Here is a 22,329-nt window from a genome sequence, read left to right on the forward strand (position 1 = left end):
AAGAAAATCATAGATCCTATGGCGTTCAATGGAGGCGGTCATAGTGGTTGCATCCTTGCTACATTCCATCTTCAAATTCTCGTACTGATCAAGCTCAGTCCATAATTTATTCATAATACCATAATATTCAGTTATAGAGAAAGAACCTTGCTTGGTAGAAAAGATCTGATTCCTCAGATCATAACAAGTGGCAGCATCTTGCTTCATTGAATAGGTTTGCTTAAGAACGCTCCATATCTCAAGAGCAGTAGGTAAAAACATGCAGTGTTGACTAACCTCAGGAGTCACAGAGTTCCATAGCCACCTCATAATAAGTGAGTCTTCATCATCCCAATCAGCAAATGTTGGATTTGTTTTGGCAGGAACAAGTCCTTCAATATGGGAAACTTTGCGGCGTCCTTTGAGAATGGTACGAAATACCTGAGACTATTGTAAATAATTCTTTCCATTCAGACGCTAATTCTGATGAAGAGCAGGAAGATCATTGTGACCATTAGGGGTCACCACAGACTGTGTAGAAGAATTTTTGTTTGTGTTTGCAATGGTTGATTCAGTTTCAGTGTCGGAGACCATACTGCACAAAACTAGTTAAAGAACAAGCTCTAAGAAGCCAAAAAAATCGGAAAAAATACCAAACGAAGTCCGATCAAAGAGGAGAGCACAGATCCAGAACGAGCTTGGAGAGTCGATCAGAACTGCAGTGGTCCGATCTCGAGAACCGTCGTCACGCGCTGGTGAAGCCACGCGCAGGGAGAAGGATGGCGCGTGGAGGTGTGTCTAACTTCCGATGACCTTGGGCTTTTCAGGGCGGCGGCGTCCGGCAAGCGCGGCTGGGTCTGTGCCTGGTCGGAGCAAAAAATACGCTAGAAAAGTGCCCAAACCGTGAGGAACAGGTTCTGACTTTGACGTTCGTTTGGTTGCTGTGTGGTCCGTTGATTGTTGTATATCCTTGCTGTATGAGAGGCAAAATAAGGAGGAGAAACAGTGATGAGTGATCTTCTCGGTCCAAGAGGTCCCCGGAAGAAAAAAAATCGGTGGCGGCTGATGGCAGCGAGAGACGAAAAAAAGGTTTCGTAGGCGCAGAAGCAGAGCCCTCAGGATCGAGAGCTCTGATACCAACTTGAAAAGGGTAATCAGAAAAATATTATTATAATTGTGTAAATAATCTGATACAAAGGAGTCTCTATTTATAGAGAAGAACAGACCTAATTGTTGACCTAATAGGCTTGGCCCAATACAACAAATAATAATAAAAGACCTAAAAAACCTAATATTTACAATAGCCTGTGAAAAAAAAAACTCAAATTTAATTCATTTACTTAAACTTGCTAAATTTAAATCTAAAACTTGACATTTTGAAAATATGAAACCTAAACTTGTGTAGCTTGATTATAGTATGATTAATATTTTTCCCTTAATCAAATATATTCTTCAAGTATTTTCAAGTTTATTAATTTAATGTTCAATAAAAAAAATTCTGTTAAAAGATGTAATAAAAATAAGAGAAAACCATTTACAAAAAAAAAAAAAAAAAAAAAAACAGAAAACAGATAGATAATTATGTGAACATTAAGTTAAGTACATTTTTTTTTTTTTGGAAATATTTAATTAGGTTAGGGGAAGACATACCTTTTTGCAATGTCAGGGAAAACCACCCAATTTCAATGAAATTACATATCACTTATCAAAAAAAAAAAAAAACACACAATTATCAAACTCAAACCACGACTAGCATAATTTAATACAATTTCTGAATACACAAAAAATTTATGTCACGCATAAAGACAAAATTGAGTTTGTTTGTTCATTTAACCAAACTAACTTGATTGAGCATTCATCGAGTCAAATTAGAATAATTCACAAATAAAAACTCTTTTACAATACCACACGTTTAGCTTACATTGCCTCGTTTACGTAATAATCCTGGTGGCATACCATTGAAATGGCAGAAAGAATAAATCTGAGTACAGTACAATTTTACGGACTAGGTGCTATTTAAAAACATTCGTACAGAATATCCAATGATTCTGAACTACATGGGAGAACAACTATTATAGTCTCAAATAATGCTTGGTGCACATCACCTCACGTTAAAGTGAGGTAGCAAACAAAGTGTGACAAGCTGTAATTAGATGGTGAAAATTTTGTAGATATGAGGCAAAGTATGTGTGCGTGCGAGTATGTTGCATTATTCTATGGTCTCAATGGGCCTCAAAAGAAATGTCTAAATTGGGAAGAACTAACTTATGCTCCCAACAAGTCAAGCATATCAGAAATTTTGCTTGTATAGTAGTGCGGCTGAATATTATTTGAAGGGTCATGTAGAGTTGATTGAGTTGTGACACCTGTTTGCATAACAAAATTAGTCTCAACATGTTATGAATGACTTCTGTTGTTAGGTTGGTCTACCATGCAGAGAAAGATAACCCTTTACCTGAAAACACTAGAAGAGTTTTGCAACCAGCATTTTGTCCAAACAATATATCAGTATCTAGTCTATCACCAACCATACACATCTTGGAGCAACTAACATTGAATCTGCTTAAAAGAGTGAGTTATATGCTGAGAAAAATATAAAGTAAAACACACAAGTCCCTGCTGACAAAACCAACAAATTAAACATTTAACTTTCTTACTTCTTAAGTAAAAACTCCATCATAAAGGTAGATGGTTTCCCAACTACAACAGGCTCCTTCTGAGTTGATCCACATATGGCAGCAACCATGCACCCAGCACCTGAAATCCAACTTTTATCCATTATGTCCATACAGTTAAATTGCAAACATTCTACACCGTTTAATAGAATAGAATAGAATTGAATAAAGGACCAGGCCATTCTTGCAAAGCAGTCATATGTCCAACTGCATCACGGTTGGTGGCAATGAAAAGGCATCCAGGATTTTCACGTATGCAAAGGGTTCCATACCTATTAGATGCAATTAGAAATATCAACATATGAAACAACTAAAAGCAAGCAATTACATAAAAGTGGACAGAATTCTCGACACAGGATACAGCTGTTTTAGCTTCAGCAGAATTTAAGAGGATGCTGACATATATAAGTCCATGATTTAGATTTATTCTTACCCACCTGTTTTGTAATAAATGAAAAAAAAAAAAAAAAAAACCTATTCATTTAGAGCATCCCAAAATTAATATGCAGTGTCTATTTTTAACTTTCTAAGTCGCTCACTTTAAGAAAAGTTCTTCTGTTTTGGATTAATTTAACTATCGGAAAAACTATAATATATCATTAATGTTCTCAAAGCAAAGTAATTTGTTCATTGCATCATTCTTGTAGAATTATGAACTTCTTACAAAAGCCTACGAATCTATCCATAGAATCCTTTATCCTAAACAAAATTTTTTAAGAAGCTTTAAAACTTTTATGGATTAATGAGGCCAAACTAGGATCATTAGAAGATCAGGTTAACCCAGCTTGTTCAAAAAAAAATGCAATATGGATACTTCAGGTCATACTAGCAACTGGAATATAGTTCTGATATGCTAATACTCTCTTGGAATTCCATATATTTATAAGTCACAAGGGTCCTGAACTCAAAATTTGGAGACGCAACTCAGGAGCAACATAAAGCAGAAGGTAAAGTGCTCAAAAAACGAACAAGGGAAAAGATTTTCTTACTGAAGCTTGTAATAGTTAATGTATGGATCTAAGCCAACCACTACAGCTCCAACCTGCGAGAGTGAAAACATCAGTTAACCGCAGGCGCTGATCTCAATGAAGATACTCAAAAGTAACAATGGGCAAGGTGTTACATTACACTCTTATCATGTTCAACAATGCAGTTCTGCTTCAGGTCCACTGTTTTATTCGCATCTCCCTGCAATTATTGAATGCTTTGGTGAGGATAACTCCAGTGGCAATGTTGTGATTCTCGTCCCTGAGTCTATGTGATACCAACCTTGGGAGAACCTCATCCCAAAAGCTAGCTTAAGAGGTAGGAAAGCCCAAAGTCCATATAAACCCCACATTAGTCACCCATATAACCAATGTGAGACTCAAGTCTCATACCTTGCAATCAGATCGTAACACTATGTCTAGTTTGAAGCAAGCATTGCCACTAAGAAAAATGTAGCCTAATAGACTTGAATGTGATCACTTGAGTCAAAATGTTAGTGTAAGTGTTTCCTTTCTAACAAAACAAGTACAAGTACATATTGTTTACACCCAATTAGTTCGGAGTCAAGCAAGGTGAATAATCATCCAAACAACAACAAAATTACAAGCAAAAGATAACTCGAAATGAAAAACTAATCTAGTAGAAGAACAGTTTATGCATCCTAAATAGCAGAGGACAGTATGAACATCCATTTCAACAAGGAAGAAAGAAAAGGAGGGAGAAGGGCTATTATTCATAAATATGCAGAACTTACAGGACCACCAAAAGCAGTGAAACCAGCAAGCTGAACCTCTTCCAATATACCTTCCCCGCCAATTACATACACCTGAACAATGAGCAGAACCCTATCAAGCAACTAACTATCCCAAAAGCTTAAAGCTGTTGGAAGGGATTGAAACATGGATAATTTATACAAGTCCACCACACCAAGTCATGGCATTTAACATTCTCAACTAACAAGTAACTACTAATAAATAGTTGGTAACAGAGGAAATGAAACAAGTGAGGAACCTTGTTTTGTGAAGGAAAATTGTTGACCTTCAAGTACATAGCAGCTGCAAAAGACGAGGAGAATATCTCATCCTGCAAAACATAAAAAGGAAAAAAAATGATTACTACAAATTCAAGTTGAAATTGAAAGAGAAGTAAAAAAACGTGCCTGGGAAACCGGGATTCCTAAAGATCGGAACTTTTCAGCGTATTGGGTTCTGGACTTCCAGGAATTGTTGGTGACAAACACAAGCTTCTTCCCCTTTGAGCGAAGCATGTCCAGAGTTTGTGAAACACCATCGATAAGCGTATCACCCTTCCAAATCACACCTAACCAATGACCATCATCATGGTTCAATTCCGAAACAGAGAGAGAAAGAGAGAGAGAGAGAGAGAGAGAGTGATGCAGAAATTGAAAGGTTGGAATGTACCATCGCAGTCAAAGAGAAAAGCTTCGACCGAATCGAATAGATCTCTGAAATTTTGAGGTGACAGAGGCTGCGAACTCATCGATACAAACTCAAACAGTGTTAGCCTTTGCTTCTGCTGTGGCCTCGTGGGAACACCAACAACCACCAAGCATAATATTCGTACGTTGTTTCCATTATGTAGGGGCGTGTTGGTTTAAGATTTTTAAGGATTTTTTTTTATAAAAAAAAAAAAAAAAAAAAAAAATCATTGGGATTTAGTAGATGAATTTCCAATTGAATTATATCTTCGTCTTCAATATCATGAGTTAATGAAGAAACTAATTTTTAACTAATTTCCCAAACCTAAGAATAGAAATGAGAAGATGTTAATGCGTCGCATTAGCATAACTTCATATACGTGGAAAGATGATATTTAAGAGTTCATGAAGTTATGTCAAATTTCTACGAGATTGATGAACATCTTCCAAGTATTATGAAATATATATTTTGATGATGAGAATGAATTTACAAAATGTCTCAAATTGAAGATTGAAAACACAAGTGATTAGGTTTTTAGAATTTTGTTACATATAATATTAGGGGAAGGATATTGTGACAACCAAGTTGTGTTACTACCATGTGACTACCAATTAATCTCACCGTTAGATCGATTATGTGGATCCAACGGTTATATTTATTTCCATCTTTGTATGGTCATGGTTTTCCAAATTTAATACTTTATATTTATTTTCACCTTTGTACGGTTATATTTATTTCCATCTTTGTACGGTCATGATTCCCCATATTTAAAGTGAAAGCATTAAATATGAGAAATCATAACCATACAAAGGTGAAAATAAATACAAAGTATTAAATTTGGGAAATCATGATCATACAAAGATGGAAATAAATATAACCGTTGAATCAATATAATTGATCTAACGGTGAGATTAATTGGTAGTCACTTGGTAGTAATACACCTTAGTTGTCATAATATCCTTCCCCCATAATATTATGTCATATAATATGTAACGCCTGGCAACTTGCAAGGATCAACGACTGTCCCCACACACTAACACGAGACTTTTCAGCGTGCTTTGTCCTCACTCGCACACTTCCCGGGAAAAATTCCCAGAATGGTCACCCATCCCTGAATTGCTCCAAGTCAAGCACGCTTAACTGTGGAGTTCTTCAGATCCGAGCTACTGAAAAGTAGATGCATCTTGTTAGTATAGGTAGTACCAATTAATTCTTATAAGTCATTCTCAACTATACCGTCCCATACCAGCACAGTCTCTGGAATCCCTCTCTTTCGGGTGTTGATTCGATTCATTCATGTACCCCCGTCCCTAGAAGCCTGCCAGGAGCCGCTCCTTGTCCGTGCCCTTGCGCACCGGCGATCACTCCCCGCCCTCGTCAGCGCCCGGGATGTTACATGCCCACCAGCTTCCGCCTGGTTCGTCCTTGAACCACACCGTACTGGATGAGAGGCCCTGCTCTGATACCACTTGTAACGCCTGGCAACTTGCAAGGATCAACGACTGTCCCCACACACTAACACGAGACTTTTCAGCGTGCTTTGTCCTCACTCGCACACTTCCCGGGAAAACTTCCCAGAATGGTCACCCATCCCTGAATTGCTCCAAGTCAAGCACGCTTAACTGTGAAGTTCTTCCGATCCGAGCTACCGAAAAGTAGATGCATCTTGTTAGTATAGGTAGTACCAATTAATTCTTATAAGCCATTCCTAACTGTACCGTCCCATACCAGCACAGTCTCTGGAATCCCTCTCTTTCGGGTGTTGATTCGATTCATTCATGTACCCCCGTCCCTAGAAGCCGCTCCTTGTCCGTGCCCTTGCGCACCGACGATCACTCCCCGCCCTCGTCAGCGCCCAGGATGTTACATAATATCTCCCTAAGTTCTAATGCATATCATGCTAATTTCATAATAATTAATATATTTTTTTAAATATTTTTTTAAAAAAATGAAAAACTAAATCATTAAAAATTAGTTTTAATAAATATATGGCTTTTTCAATTTGAAAGTTCAGCATATGAATTTCCATTATATCACGTGGGTTCTGTTGAATAGAATATGGGGTTTGTATTTGTCATTTAACATGACACAACAAACTTTCTTACACACAATATTTTGTAGGGCCCACACTTTTTGAAGAAAAAAGAAAAAGAAAAAATTGCGACACGCAAAACGAATCTCTATAACATTACACAATCATTTTTCCTACAACATAACTCTTATAAAATCCATAAAATATATAAGTAATAAAAAGCTAAATCATTAAAAATTAGTTTTAATAAATATATGACTTTTTCAATTTTAAAGTTCAGCATATGAATTTCCATTATATCACGTGGGTTCTGTTGAATAGAATATATAAGTAATAAAAAGTTATATAAAAAGGAAGGGTAAAGTATTTCTCCAATCAATGGAGGGAAATATCTACAATATTACAGATACACCCTCTTTTCTATACATCCTTCTAATCAAAACCAAACAACAAATACCAATTCTTACATGAAATAGAGAAAAGTGGGGTCTCAAATACATGTGTTAGATTTTAAATGGAAGTAATATGTACTACTTATGCACAAAAGATGAGCTCTCAATGGAGATAAGTTATCTCCAGTGAACCCAAAATAACATCGTTTTACTTTTGGGACGAAAATCAAAGTATTTTTGTAATTCTAATATATTACAGGGTTATATTAGTTTTTATTATTATAATTTTTTAATCTTATAATTTCAAAACGACGTTGTTTTGAGCTCACTGGAGATAATTTTATCTTCAGTGACCGAAGAAATACTTTTCAAAAAAACCAAATACATAATATAATAAATCATTTGTAAAGCAATTCAAAGAAAACCAGCATGTCACGTGGATGGTTTCTTTGGTGAAACAATATAAAAGTAATAAAAATAAAAAAAAAGGCTTAACTTTACTTTACCAATCCTTTGCATATCACTTTCAAAAAAAGAAGAAGAAAAAGACGCTGATATTTATTTTTTTAGAATTTCAAGAGAGCTGAACACAAAAAACAAATTAAGTTTTCATTTTCATTGAAATCTTTATTTCTTCTATTAATCGACTTCTTCATCTTTTTCGCTTGAAGTTCTGCACTTTGTTTTAAAAGTTGAGTTCATCCTTCTTGCTATTAGATATTAGGTATAAGGGTAGTTTAGTATTTTAATGATATTTTAAATCTCTCTCTTTTCTGTTCTGCTCTTCATTGGCGCCAAGCGTGAGGGAATGTTAAACGTTTGGTAATTTCTCCTCCTGCCAAAATAAAAGATCCCATTGAAGCGGCTAATCCCATGCATATTGTCTGTACATCTGGTTGTACAAATTGCATAGTATCAAAAATAGCTATTTCGGGTATTACCCATCCGCCCGAAGAATTTATAAACAGGTACAAATCTTTGTTATCGTCCTCTATACTGAGATAGATTATAAGGCCAATAATTTGATTCGATGTAAATAAACGAATTTTTTTTCTTCGTTTCTGAGCTATATAACCTCGTTTAATTCTTGTCATTGAATCAATAAAACTTTGATGAGTAACTTTTTTTCGTTCAGTTATTCTTTTCTGCTTCCTAGTCTATTAATAACGAAAATGGATTCTTCCAATGTATAAAATATAAATTCCAACGGCTTTTGCTACTATAACCTTCCCAACCACTTTTTTTTTTAATTCTAAGCAATTAACCCCAAAATAAGAAATTGTATGGATGCAGGGTATAAAAAAAGAGTAAATGAAATAGAAATGGTCGGTTCCTTCGTTTTTATGATTCCTTTTTAAACGGAGAAGTATTTTCAGATTATATCACTCAAAATTCCTAAAGCATATGAAGTAATAGATCTAAAAACTTCCAATTAAATGCTTCAAATCAAATATTCACAAAAGATTTGAGTTTATTGAGTGTATCGTAAAAAAGCCCAGTGGGTTCTGAGTGAGTTATTTCAGCTACACGCTTTCTTTCCTTCGATTCAAAATGAAAAATCAAGCATAGACTAAAATTATTTTTTTTTTCAAAAATAAATTATGAGACAAAAAGCAAATTAGAACACACAGGAGAATAGTAAGACGATAATACTCGAAGAGTACTAAGAATAAAAAAAGGGTGTATTATCATACATATGCTTCTTGCAGAAATAGAAAGCGAAATCCATCCATTTATTTCATTCTACATTCCTTATATTATTGATTATTTGATTCTATTTATACTCTTGATTCTTTTCTTAATCTTTTTTTTTATTATACTTAGTATAATTATTCAATTTTACTAAGTATAAGTATATATGAATTCGATTGATTATAGATTATAGACTATCTTTATAAAAAACAGGAATAATCCAAAAATTAATAGAAAAAAAAACAGGTACAAATATTAAATTGAGGTCCCCTTTCTATGATAAACCTACCCTCCATTTTGGTGGATGTTCAAAAAAACAAGATTTTTTAGATACGGATAGTGGAGACAAATCTCGTATTTTTTTTTTTTAGATCTGGAAGCAGTTCGATGATTTAAAAAACTGATCCTTGTTTACCAATGACACATTGTCTAACCAAATCCAATTCTCTCTCGATATGTTCCTAAAAAAATCCGATTCATGCAGATTCTCCCCCCAACTAACGAAGAGATCTTGGCGGAATTGCCACATATGAAATTGAGCACAATTTTGCAAAGAAATAGCCCGCTTGTTTCTCAAGAAGAGATGGGAAATATGCTCAATGGTATTTGATTGAATAGTTGACCCAGCCTCTTGTTGTTTGACGAAACCCTCCACTTCAATTGGTATTTTTTCACGAAAAGCAAACATGAGATAATAAATCCAGTCCCAATAAAAAAAATGGAATAAGAAAAAAAACATAGAGAAAAGAGCATGTTGATTATATGGAAAGTCAAGGGCAACCATAATTTTTGTTTATCATGGGTAAGGATATCATCGCTGACATAATAACCTCTATACGAAATGCTGACATGAATAAAAAATGAACAGTTCAAATACCATTTACTAACATTAACGAAAACACTGTGAAAATACTTTTACGGAAGGGTTTTGTTGAAAACGTCAGAAAACATAGGGAAAGCAACAAATATTTTTTAGTTTTAACTCTACGATATAGAAGAAATAGGAAATGGTCATATAAAACTATTTTAAATTTAAAACGAATCAGTACACCCGGTTTACGAATCTATTTGAATTATCAACGAATTCCTAGAATTTTGGGAGGGATGGGGATTGTAATCCTTTCTACACTCAAAATTAAAGATTTGAGTTTAATTTTCTTTCTTCCGGATCTGATCTCGATCTGTGAATTTATTTTTATCATTAGAGCTACTCTTTCTCCTTTATCTTTCTATGTCCATTTTTTTTTTTTGCAGTTTCTGGGTCGTCTTCTTCACTGGCTTTCCGATCTGTGTCTCTTTCCAGATCTGTCGAGTTTTCCGATCATGTGTCTTTCGTCTATATAGAATAATTTTTGATCATCTTCTCCGGTGACCTTTCCAGATCTGTCGAGTTTTCGTCCAGATCTGTGTCTCTGTTGGTTCCGAGCATCTTTTTCTTCCACATCTGAGTTTTAACAGTCTCATCCCAATTTTTTTTTTTTTTTTGTGTTTCTGGGTCGTCTTCTTTGTTTACTTTGTAGCCAGTTCCTCTTCTTCTCCGGCCAGAATCGTATCCTCGCCACCATTTTTTTTTCTCCGGCTCTGTCATCCTCCTTTCTTCCCTTGCTTCCTTTGATTTATTTTTGTTTTCCTCTGTTTTCTGATTATGTCCTTCTCTATTTTTTTTTTCCACATCAATTTTTTTTCTCCCTTATCTTTCGGTATTTGATATGTCCTTCTCTGTTTTCCACGCCAATTTCTTCCACCTTTGTCAATATGGGTCTCTGTTATATTTTTATTTTCAGATCTATCTACTTGTTCTCTTTCACTTCTCATTTTGCAGGTCCACGAAGATTCATGAGCTCATGGATTTAACTGCAATGCATCATTATAATTTATTTATTTTTTTGGTTTTTTGATTTTTCTGATGTACTGTTTCTGGCTTATATTTGGCCACTTCGATTTTATTCCTACATATGTTTGTGGTGTTACCGATGTTCATTTCAGAATGTTTGATTTACGTTTGATTTTGCCGATGTCCTTCCCGACACCGTTTAGTATTTTGTGGCTGATGTCCATCCCAGCCCTCCCTTCCTTAGCTGATGTCCATACCAGCACAATTGATTTCGTTGAAGCTCATTCCAGCACACTGAAGATTTTGGTTTCTATTTTTTTTGTTGCTATTATGTTTTCTTGATTTTTCTTGTTCAAGATGGCAGTTCTCTTTGTTCACTCTCCATCTTGAGGGGGAGTATTATATATTAGGTATAAGAGTAGTTTAGTATTTTAATGATATTCTAGATCTCTCTCTTTTCTGTTATGCTCTTCTATATAAGAGCTCACTCGTTGTACAAATTAATGACTACCAATCAATGAAATTAATATTTTTCCTTTTGTCTCTTTTACCTTCTAATACTTTTCTAACCGATTAAAAAGAGAGAGGAGAAGAACCTAGAATACTCTCTTGTCAAATACACATTTTGCTGAAGTTCATTCTTCTTGATATAACCGAAGAAAATCATTTCAGTGTTGGGTTTTTGGGATAAATCTTTGTGCCACTGTTTTATTCAAGTGGGGACAACATTTTTCCACTTTTGGACAAAATTTCAACACTTTTCAAATTTATTTTTCCCGCCACATTGCACTTTTTTTTCCAAAAATGGCAAAATGATATACCCACTTGGATACCATAGTGGTACCAAAGATTTATTCGGGTTCTTGGATGCACTCTCTCACATAATCACTGGTCTTTCTTGGATGCGTATATTAAATATTTTTGGGGTTATTGTGAGAACAACTCATATCATATTTTGGGGCTTTTTTACGATAGACTCAATAAACTCAAATCTTTTGTGAATATTTGATTTGAAGCATTTAATTGGAAGTTTTTAGATCTATTACTTCATATGCTTTAGGAATTTTGAGTGATATAATCTGAAATTAAATCTCTTGAGTTGTTCATTGGAATAGAGATTTTCTGTTAAAATTTCAAATTTGATTTTTTCCATTTACATTGTGATATTTTCTGTTTAAATTAGATTTCTTGGTGTCCAATGATTAGAGAATTAATTTTGTAATATCCAAGCTCCTTGGTGCATTAATTTTAAAGATTTTGATACATATGTCATTAGTTTCATTTTTCTGCATATGGCATAAAATTATGGAGCTTAGTTTGATATTATCGTGATATATTTGGTGTGATATGACACTGTATTTTTGGTTAATTTCATTTGTTACAGTTCTGAAAAAAATTTGTATTGATTGTTAAAGTGGAGTAATTGCATGCTGTAAATCTGTCATAGGTGTGTGGGTGCAACCGTGTGGGTTGGTGACCTTTTGCTTGGCTTGAGAATGTGTCTCAAGGCTGGGAGTCTCAAGAATACACTAAGGATAGTGGAGGTTTTGTGTGAGAGGAGTTGGTGAATTTCGTAGGTTCGGCTTGAGAGTATTCTCGAAGCTTGGAGCAGTGTAGACACTAGGAAGATTTTTGGTATTTTGTTTGATTGCTTGTGTGACACGTGTTTGTAAAATAAATACACTTGTGATAAACAAAATATCTTCTGCTACTTCAGGACGTAGCTCCCTATTTAGGCTTAGTGGGTGTGAACCAGAATATATCGTGTGTCTTTGTCTCTTTGATTTAATTTCTGAATATTTTGTTTAGAGGCTTACAATTACACTGATTATTGTTTGAAAGTGTTGTAGCAGCTGTCTGTTATATTTTTCAAAGTGTTGTAGCACCTTACAGGTTCTGATATAATTGTTGTAGCACTTCAACTGTTTTGTGGTATTTAAAAATTAATCATTTTCTGTTTTGAGTAAGAAAGCTTGTTGTTGCGTTTGCTCTGTAAAATAAAAGGTCAGGTACATTTTCTATTGATATACATCATATAGAAATCATTTTGGGCATATTACAAAAAAAAAAAAAATTAATAAAATTGTTATAGCTGTGTGTGTGACTGTTATCTGAACTTGTAAAATAATTTGATAGCTATCAATATTGTTGAGTTGATATGGTGATTGAGCTTAATTGTTTGACTTTGTCTAGACTTTATAGATTTAAGGATCTATTAAGAATTTTTTTTTTTGAAAAAGTTTAGAACACCTCTTCACCCCCTCTAGGTGTTCCGTAAGCGTCCTTTGTAAGAAGCCACTTGCCCAACAATTAAAAAAAAATGTGTATTAGATTATTGTTTATTAATATTATTTTATTTCTTTTGTAATTTTATATATTGACTTTTGTCATTAAATATTCCTATGATTTTTTTATAATATTATAGATCCATATTGTCCCTTTTAATCCTATAAATTATATTAAAATAATCTAAAATTTAATCTTGTCAAATCTTAATGGTAAGATTTAAGAAGAATCTTTTAAAAAAGTTTTGTAAATCAACATTATCCTTATAAACCTATTAAAATCCAATTTTTTTATCCTTGTAAATCACCTTAATTATTCATGTTTTACTCCAAAAAAATATATGAGAAAATTAATGTTAACCAACATTTAAAAAAAGAAGAAGAGATAATTCCATACGAAGAATACAAAATACATGATAAAATAAATAGCTGAAATAGTTATTTATTTTCATCGTGTGATTGATAATTATAAATAAGATTTTACATTGAAAAGAAAGAAGAAGGTTATCCTTACAACCTATTTTCGTTTACAACTTCTTACAACCATATCTTAGTCGTTGATTTTCGCCAATCAATGGTTAAGATTTTCGTAAATTAAATTTATTAATTAATTATTAATTCATAATAAATGATAACTGTTAGTTGACGAAAATCAACAATTAAAATATGATTGTAACAAGATGTAAAAAATAAATAAATTATAAATATAACCTTAAAAAAAAAAATTGTTGGAGTTTAGGAATAAGTTTAGGAATAAGGGTGACAACGATAACTTGATTTTAAAGAATTTAATATTATATCAAGGACCATTATTTTGAGTCTAATAAATGATTTACGGGCTGTGTATCTATGCGGTCAGTGTCACTCTAAATTTTGAGAGTCTCCTGCTGACACAATAATATATTGGGGCCCATCATATTTAAAAAAATTAATAATAAAAATAAATGAAAAATATTATTAAGTCTATGACATGAGAAATCATTTATGCAGTAAAGTGATTTTCTCATGATTTATACAATAAAATCATTTTCGCACCTTTATCTAACAGTTTACACTTCAAGAATAATTGAATATTAATAATCAAAATCATAATTAAGTACGCAACTACCAACTAGTAATTTTCCCCCCGATATAAATGAGGGGCGGCTACACAGCCATAGAAGAAGAGTCTAGCTGAAAGAATAGACAACTGACGTAACTATGAAAGTCCTGCAAACAATAATCAGCAAAAATCAACCTCTCTGAGCCCAAAATCTTAGGAGAGACTCTAATTGGCCAACCAAAATCCACAAAGTGTTGCTCTCCCTCCAATTCCACTTTAGTATACTATACTAGCGACAAGAAATTTTATTATGGAATTTTTTTTTCTCATTCAGTAGTTTTTTTTTTTTTACTTACTTTTTATTCCACAATATTCTCTTTTTCTAATTTAATAAAAAAAATATATAAAAAAAACTATCAATATATATCAAAATACGATCATTTAATTTAAAATAAAATTATATTATTTAATAAGACGAGAAAAAATATTTGTCCTTTAAAATACAGTTATTTTAGTTAAAATTACTATTTTTATTTAATATTTAAATTAAAAAAAATCTACTTTCTTTCATATGATTTATATTTCTTTCATTATAAAATATAATAATTTTGATTAAAATAACATAATTTTAATTTTTTAAAAGACAAATCGTACAATATTGGACAGTTATGCTATAATTTTCAAAATAGATGTGTTTTAAATGATTAAAATATTTAACAAAAAAATTCGATAATAATTTTAAATAGAAGTATGCTTTTTATGTCAAGATATATAATTATGGGTAATGTTTTTATTCTTTCACATGACACAAGCAATTTTTTTACAGATACATAAAAGTGGGCCCATCAATTCTTCCTCACAATTATTGTCTCTATAACAACATGACCTAAGAATTTTTTTACAACATAATATTTGTTTTTTCCTATAATTATTGTATAAGTTATTTGCTATTGGGGTTTTTTGGTAATAGGGAATTAATTTTCTCATTTTACATGAGAAAATTTTCTCATACTACACTTACAATACACGATTGGAGTCCACAAAAAAGTGAAAAGATAAAAAAGTCAAGATGAAATCCACTTATGTATTGTGAGTGTAGCATAAAAAATTTTTCTCATGTAAAATGAGAAAACTATTTCCCTTAGTAATATCACTTGAAAGGCAAACATACAGAAGAAACAGAATAGCTTTATAAGTAATATCAGAGAAAAATTAAATAAATAAACCACGTGAGCCATGCAGATTTAAATTAATAAATGGGGTGCAAAAGTCTGAACATCGTGGGCATCGTGGCCGAATATCTCGTGTTCACAGGATCCAATTCCAATAGGGAGAGCCAGACCCAATTGGAACCTGCGGCGTGTCACTTTTACAAATTTGTGTAAAAGACAAAGGTCGAGAACTCGAGACTTATTAAAATTGCAACCCAGCAAATTGAAAAATAATATAAAATAAAATAATTAAAAGCATGTCCACAGAGGGAAGGCATTCAACTCAATTTTGTTCTTAATGGAAATTATTTTTATAATTATCAAATCTTACTATTCATATCTATTACTATCTAATCCTTCGACCTTTCATATGTAGAACAGTAACCGTTGCACGTCCTATGAATATTTTGTTTCCTTCTTGAATATAATTAATTGTTTACAATGAAATAAAAAAAGAATCAATGTTCAAATTTTAAAAAATGTGCCAGTTGAGAGAATATCTTGAATAATGATCTGCCACAATAATACTTGAAAAAATAATATAAAAAAATACTCTAATATAAAATAAGAAAAAAAAAATGCAACTCAAAGCGCTATAAAAATAAAACTCTTTCAATAATACAATATAATTAAATAATAATATAAATTAAAATTGAATTCATTGTTAAGAAGTAACGGTAATGCCGCAAGTGCGTAGCGCGAAAAAGAATGTAAGAAAAAAAGGAATGGCAATGATGGTAATTTATGGAGAATTATATTCCTTTAATATATGCGAATAGAAACGAGGAACAAGGCCTCCTTCACCTCACACTCGCAGGTTGTGTAACTCCACGCTTGTCGTTTCTTCTCTTCCTCTTTCTATGGTCTCTCTCTCACTCTCTCTCTTTCTTTTTCTCGATTCCATTCCCTATATATTACAATTTCAATTGCAATTTTAGAAACAAACGCATCCTTGTATTTTTAAATTCAATTTCTCTCTCTCTCTCTCTCTCTTCTTCGTAGCCCCACTATTGTCAATGGCAGATCTCAAGTCCACATTCTTGAATGTCTACTCTGTTCTCAAATCTGAGCTTCTCCACGACCCTGCTTTCGAGTTCTCCGATGATTCTCGTCAATGGGTCGACCGGGTATGTCTTCTTATTTAATAAAATTCAATTTTTTTTTTTCTGCTTCAAATTGTTTGGTTTTTCGTATGATGATCGTATTTGAGGATGGGATCTCATTGTTTGATTAAAATTTGGAAAAAGAATGAATTTTTAACATGCTTTTGTTGTGGGTAAATGTTGGGTCTTTAAATTTGTTAAGCTTGTCAATGGGTGTGTGTGTGTTTGGGGTGTGAGAGAAAATAAAGATTTGGTTTAATTACAGTATTGGAATGTGGAATATTGGATAGATTAAAAGGTGAATGTGATGCTGTAAAGTTTAAAGTGTGTGTATGTTTAAGGAAGGAGACTGAGGAACTGAATGTTTACGGTGCTGATCCCACTGCAAAAGGGGAAAATTGCTTAACATGGTTAAAGATGTCATATGGCTGAGGTACCAACCAAGATAACCACAGTGGGTTTCTTTTGGGGCTTTTGTGTGTAAAATTCTATCTTTATTCTGCAAAGATGATGCTTATATTTAAGATAATTGTCCAAGTTTAGTCTGCGGCAAGTCTGCAAAAATAAAAAAAAATAAAAAAAATTGACGAAATGCTTTCAGATTCAGCAAAATTTGAGTTGTTGCAGTGATCAAAATTTATTCCAACAACTGAGCAAAATGGAAGTTTTTACTTATTTATGATGCTCTTTTATAGTTTCACGAGTCACTAATCATAGTACTGCAACTCCCCCTTTGTATGTGTACATTGTAAAGATGCACGTGTCTATAGACATGATCTCATGCACATTTGGTTGCCATTTCATTGAACTATGCATATGTAATTTGTTCTGTCACTTATCATGCTGTGTACTTTAATTTATTGCAGATGCTGGACTACAATGTGCCTGGAGGTGAGAATTGAGAATTTCTTTTTTAGTTTGTGCTGAGTAACTTATTAGTTTATTGTAACTATTCGCTTCTTGGAAAGGAAAGAGGGGGTATTCTGAAAGCATTTTTAAAAGAGATTATTGACATAAAGATGGACTATTACTTCCATTGCAGGGAAGCTGAACCGTGGACTGTCAGTTATTGACAGTTACAGATTATTAAAAGAAGGACAGGCATTAAATGATGACGAAATTTTCCTTGCTAGTGCTCTTGGTTGGTGTATTGAATGGGTATGGCAATTAAAAGCTTTCATTTTTCTAGTTTGAATGAAGTTTACTGTGATGGCATTGAGGAATCTTACAATCATCTGCTGATGAATTTTGCAGCTTCAGGCATATTTTCTTGTTCTTGATGACATTATGGACAACTCTCACACACGTCGTGGTCAGCCATGCTGGTTTAGAATACCCAAGGTTTGAAGAAAAAGTAAACATGTGCCATCATGCTATCTTTTCATTGCTGTTGTAATAAACGTAATTACCTCTAATTACTGTGTGGCGAAGGTTGGAATGATTGCAGCAAATGATGGAGTTCTGCTACGAAACCATATTCCTCGAATCCTTAGGAAACACTTCAAGGGAAAGCCATATTACGTGGATCTTCTTGATTTGTTTAATGAGGTTGTACAAATGTTAAGGTTTGAATTATGTGGATTTCATCTTCCTAATATGCTTAAACTTGATTATGTTGACTTTCTATTAGGTTGAGTTCCAGACTGCTTCAGGACAGATGATAGATCTGATCACCACTCTGGAAGGAGAAAAGGACCTGTCCAAATACACATTATCACTGTAAGTACGGAAAAGAAGAGGAAAACAACTGGGACGGAATTATTATTGGTGAACCTCTTTGCCAGAAATAAAAATGCTCGGTCATATGTGAATGCGAGTATAATAACTATGCAGAAAGAAAAATTCTTCTGCCGGAGAGCTATATCATATCCTTTCTATGGCATTCAATAAACAGTATTTTTTGTAAAATTTTGCTGGAAGCTAACATCAGAAGAGAGATAGCCTGCTTTCCTATTAGATATGTACTCAGGCAATCTTTATGTTAGAAAATGAGGGATGCCTGGTGATTCTGCTTCAGATAATTTTTGTGAGAGCACCACCTGAGATTTCCAAAAAATCTAAGCCAAAATTCCTTTTCTTCTAGCTAGCTAGCAGTGTGCTAAGTTTCAATGCAATTTTATATACTGAAGTTCAGTTTCTTGTCCATTGTCTCTATCTCTTGGAAATCGATACTAATAACTAACATAAAGGCATCTTCTGCAGGCATCGTCGTATTGTTCAGTACAAGACGGCCTATTATTCATTTTACCTTCCAGTAAGTATTATATTTTACATTTTTGTCTTGCCTCCATAATTTAGGTTTCTTCCTTGCCCTTTTTCCTTGAGATACTAATGAAAAATGAACTGTTAGAATCATATATTTTCTGATCCAACAAGAAAACAAATAATGAAACGCATACAATGTGTTCTTCGTTTGAAGTCACATCTTTTCCTTTCATCTTTCCTTTGTTTTTGGTCATTGTGGGTATGACAAGTTGTTTCCAATGAGTCTTCATTTAAAATAAGATATTTCTTTTTTATTTTCTATTTGACTCATTTTCAGTAGTCCTATCTTATTGTTGTTGTTGCCTTTATATTTAGATTATGACTCTGGAATAAATGGTTTATTATTTACCTTTGTATATATCTCCTCCCTACACAGGTTGCATGTGCATTACTCATGACAGGTGAGAATCTGGATAACCATATTGATGTAAAGAACATTCTTGTTGAGATGGGAACATACTTTCAAGTACAGGTAATCTTTTGTGAGCAGAGGTTTGACCTCTTGTCTTTCTTTAAACCATTTAGATTCAAGAAAGCTATATGTTTACATATTGTCACTATCAGCTTGAAATCTCTTTCCAAAGCTTTATTGTAACCTATCTTTTTTCGTCCTTTTCCTCTCGCTTCAGGATGATTATTTGGATTGCTTTGGTGATCCTCAAACAATTGGAAAGGTGAGCATACTAGATAATGGATGGATAATGGAAACATCAATTTCTTATTAATCTCATTCTAGTTATCTATGGGACCAGATTGGCACAGACATTGAAGATTTTAAATGCTCTTGGTTAGTGGTGAAAGCACTAGAACTTAGCAATGAAGAACAAAAGAAAGTTTTATATGTAAGTGAGCATCTTATTATTTCCTGCAGCTTCTTTTTTTCTTTTTTCCCCTCCCATGATTAAGATGGGATAAATTACTCATTTTTGTGGTTTTTTCAGGAGAACTATGGGAACCCTGATCCAGCAAATGTTGCTAAAGTGAAGGCCCTATATAATGAACTTAAACTTCAGGTTTGAACTTTATTAGCTAGCTCTCATTAACATTTTATATTTGCAATATCAACACATTAAGATGACCTATAAGCCAAACAGAAAGAAAAACAAAATTAAGATGCTAAAAGATAAAGAACATTCCCGCACATTATGCAAGAAAGCCATGGATGCAAACTAAGTTGAAAATATTTCTACATATCATGATAGATTGTTTGATTTACTTTGGATTAACTACTCATAATCCAAATGAATAGGATGTATTTGCGGACTACGAGAGCAACAGCTATGAGAAGCTTGTAACCTCTATTGAAGCTCATCCTAGCAAACCAGTTCAAGCTGTATTGCATTCCTTTTTGGCTAAAATTTACAAGAGGCAGAAGTAGTGTCACTCTAAGGCCAGGGCCAAAATTGTTGATCGTGCAGTAGAAACTAGGTTCCTGACTTCTATCTATAGCTGTATCAGAATTTTTTTTGGAAAAGAAGGGTCTTCTTGTTGTCTTGTCTTTTTTTTATTGGGTGATAAGATCTTGTATTTTATGTTGTAAACTTCCTTGTGATACTTGTTGGGCTATTAATAAATATTTTCTTCTGAATCTTTTGGGTCTTTTTTTTTTTTTTTTATTATTAGTATTTGATGTTCAGTGAGAGGCAATAATCTTGCCTGGGAAAAAGAATAAAATGGACAGAAAGTCAAAATTAACATTCCAAACCAACAGAAAGGAAAGGAAATAAGGTGACATTTGGTAGAGAATATATATATATTTTTTATCGAGAAAAAGTTTCTGAAAATATGATGAGAATTTTTTTTTTCTAGATAAGTTACGAAAGTCTTTAGTAGGTCCACATAAAAATAAGACGTGTAAAATGAAATGATGGAAAAAAAAGTTTCCTGAAATTATTTTTAGTTTCCTATATCGAACATTGGAAACAAATTTGTCTCATTTCACTTTTATAGGATTTCTAGGAAAATTGTCATACCAAACAACCCCTAAAAAGAAAGACATTGTCACTCATGACAATTTATCTTGAGGAACTCTTTCTATTGGTTATTAGAAAATACTGCGTGTTTTTTTCATGGTACGATTCACATCAAGTTTCAAGAACATACTTCCTCAGCTGATCAATGCTTTTTAATTGTTTGTAGTGCATTTTAATAGTGTAGGTGAAAATGATATATTACTCCTCGTATTAACCGCTACTAACACCAAGCATGCAAACAGAAAAGTGTTGAGTATGAATAAGGTAAATTTTACGGGAGCCAAGTGTAATTTGTCGTCTTCTTTCATAGATGAAAGGTTGTGCAACAACTCTTGCATGAAAAGTTTTAATTTATATGAAATGAGCATGGACATATTGAACATAAATTTATATAACGTATGGACATAAATTTATATAACGTATGGACTATGGTCTATAATAATTCATGCTAATAATCATAAAATATAATTTTATTGCAGATTGTACATGAGACGAATAATTAGTAAATTACCTTTGGGAATTAATTGTGGCGGTGAACGGAAGAAGTCAAAAAGAAGGATCAACGCGTCAAGCAAGCTATGGTGCAATTTGTTTGCTTGACGCATGCTCCAACTTGTTATGTTCCTCCTCTCTCACTTGACATGTATTCTTGTTAACGAGAATTTGAATTAGTTAATTTTAAAAAATATTTTTTTAACAGTTTTGTTAAAAAAAAATTATATTTAATAAATGCTGTGACCTAAACACGAGCTTAGTAAACTTTTTCTGTACTTCTATCAAGAATACATTTAAAAAAAAACAAAAAAAACTCACATTCATAATAGCCATTCGTTTTCAATCAACGCTGACACTGGACCCCTCTCCATAAATTCTTTGTAGGGTAGAAAAGAAAAAAGTTCACATGCAAAGTTATTAATGACATAAAATAAGGGTTTAGAGTGCGTTTCTATCGAGTTTTTAAGAAAGTTTTTTTTATCTCTTCTGTATTTTAAAAGTACTTTTTATAAAAATTACAATTATTTAGATTTTTTTAAAAATATTTGATTTTTTAAAAAAATATCTAACTTTTGACTTCTACTTTTTTAAAAGTTAAAATTTTTAGCTTCCGAAAAAAGTAGGTTTTTGATTTTTTTTATGACTTCTGCTTTTTTTAAAAGCTGGCATTCAAAGAGACTTTTTTCGAGAAGTGCTTTTTTTCTTCTTAAAAAAAACAACTTTTGAAGAAAAAAAATCCATCCAAACAAGCTCTTAATATTTTTTAGAGATAAATTTATTTTGTACATATATATTATATAATGTTTGTATTTTTTTTCTCTTTTCTTCATATGTGAGTCTCATATATTTTTATATATGTTAAAAATAAATTTATCTTTTATAATACAAGAAATATTACACCTGTAAAATAACTCATGCAAAGGTA

General features: G+C 32.8%; 2 protein-coding genes across 2 annotated transcripts; one reads left to right on the forward strand and one right to left on the reverse strand.

Annotated features, from left to right (window-relative positions):
* Nucleotides 1-1,891: 1,891 nt before the first annotated feature.
* Nucleotides 1,892-5,215, reverse strand: LOC133290290 (phosphoglycolate phosphatase 2). The gene is made up of 10 exons (XM_061488365.1): nt 5,063-5,215; nt 4,801-4,961; nt 4,653-4,724; nt 4,396-4,467; nt 3,783-3,842; nt 3,644-3,696; nt 2,829-2,926; nt 2,637-2,736; nt 2,435-2,538; nt 1,892-2,345 (listed from the first exon to the last, which is right to left on the reverse strand). Exons 1-10 carry the CDS (start codon nt 5,139-5,141, stop codon nt 2,245-2,247), a joined length of 900 nt encoding a protein of 299 aa, XP_061344349.1. The 5' UTR covers nt 5,142-5,215; the 3' UTR covers nt 1,892-2,244.
* An 11,174-nt stretch (nt 5,216-16,389) lies between these two features.
* Nucleotides 16,390-20,495, forward strand: LOC133290272 (farnesyl pyrophosphate synthase 1). The gene is made up of 12 exons (XM_061488339.1): nt 16,390-16,695; nt 17,538-17,562; nt 17,714-17,829; nt 17,926-18,012; nt 18,103-18,219; nt 18,302-18,390; nt 18,874-18,925; nt 19,313-19,408; nt 19,566-19,610; nt 19,689-19,778; nt 19,878-19,949; nt 20,186-20,495. The coding sequence occupies exons 1-12, from the start codon at nt 16,585-16,587 to the stop codon at nt 20,312-20,314; spliced, it is 1,029 nt and encodes a 342-aa protein (XP_061344323.1). The 5' UTR covers nt 16,390-16,584; the 3' UTR covers nt 20,315-20,495.
* Nucleotides 20,496-22,329: the final 1,834 nt, after the last annotated feature.

Source organism: Gastrolobium bilobum, unplaced genomic scaffold (assembly GCF_033153095.1).
Source record: "Gastrolobium bilobum isolate Gb01-03AN ecotype WA unplaced genomic scaffold, APGP_CSIRO_Gbil_v1 utg1595, whole genome shotgun sequence".
NCBI classification, from domain to species: Eukaryota; Viridiplantae; Streptophyta; class Magnoliopsida; order Fabales; family Fabaceae; genus Gastrolobium; species Gastrolobium bilobum.

Coding starts and splice junctions, on each gene's coding strand:
- LOC133290290 (XM_061488365.1), bottom strand. CDS start 5,141: ATGAGTTCGCAGCCTCTGTCACCTCAAAATTTCAGAGATCTATTCGAT. Junction 3,843..4,395: donor TCACTGCTTTTGGTGGTCCT/GTAAGTTCTGCA, acceptor CAATAATTGCAG/GGAGATGCGAATAAAACAGT. Junction 2,346..2,434: donor AACTCTTCTAGTGTTTTCAG/GTAAAGGGTTAT, acceptor TTATGCAAACAG/GTGTCACAACTCAATCAACT.
- LOC133290272 (XM_061488339.1), top strand. CDS start 16,585: ATGGCAGATCTCAAGTCCACATTCTTGAATGTCTACTCTGTTCTCAAA. Junction 18,391..18,873: donor TCCAAATACACATTATCACT/GTAAGTACGGAA, acceptor CATCTTCTGCAG/GCATCGTCGTATTGTTCAGT. Junction 19,779..19,877: donor AACAAAAGAAAGTTTTATAT/GTAAGTGAGCAT, acceptor TGGTTTTTTCAG/GAGAACTATGGGAACCCTGA.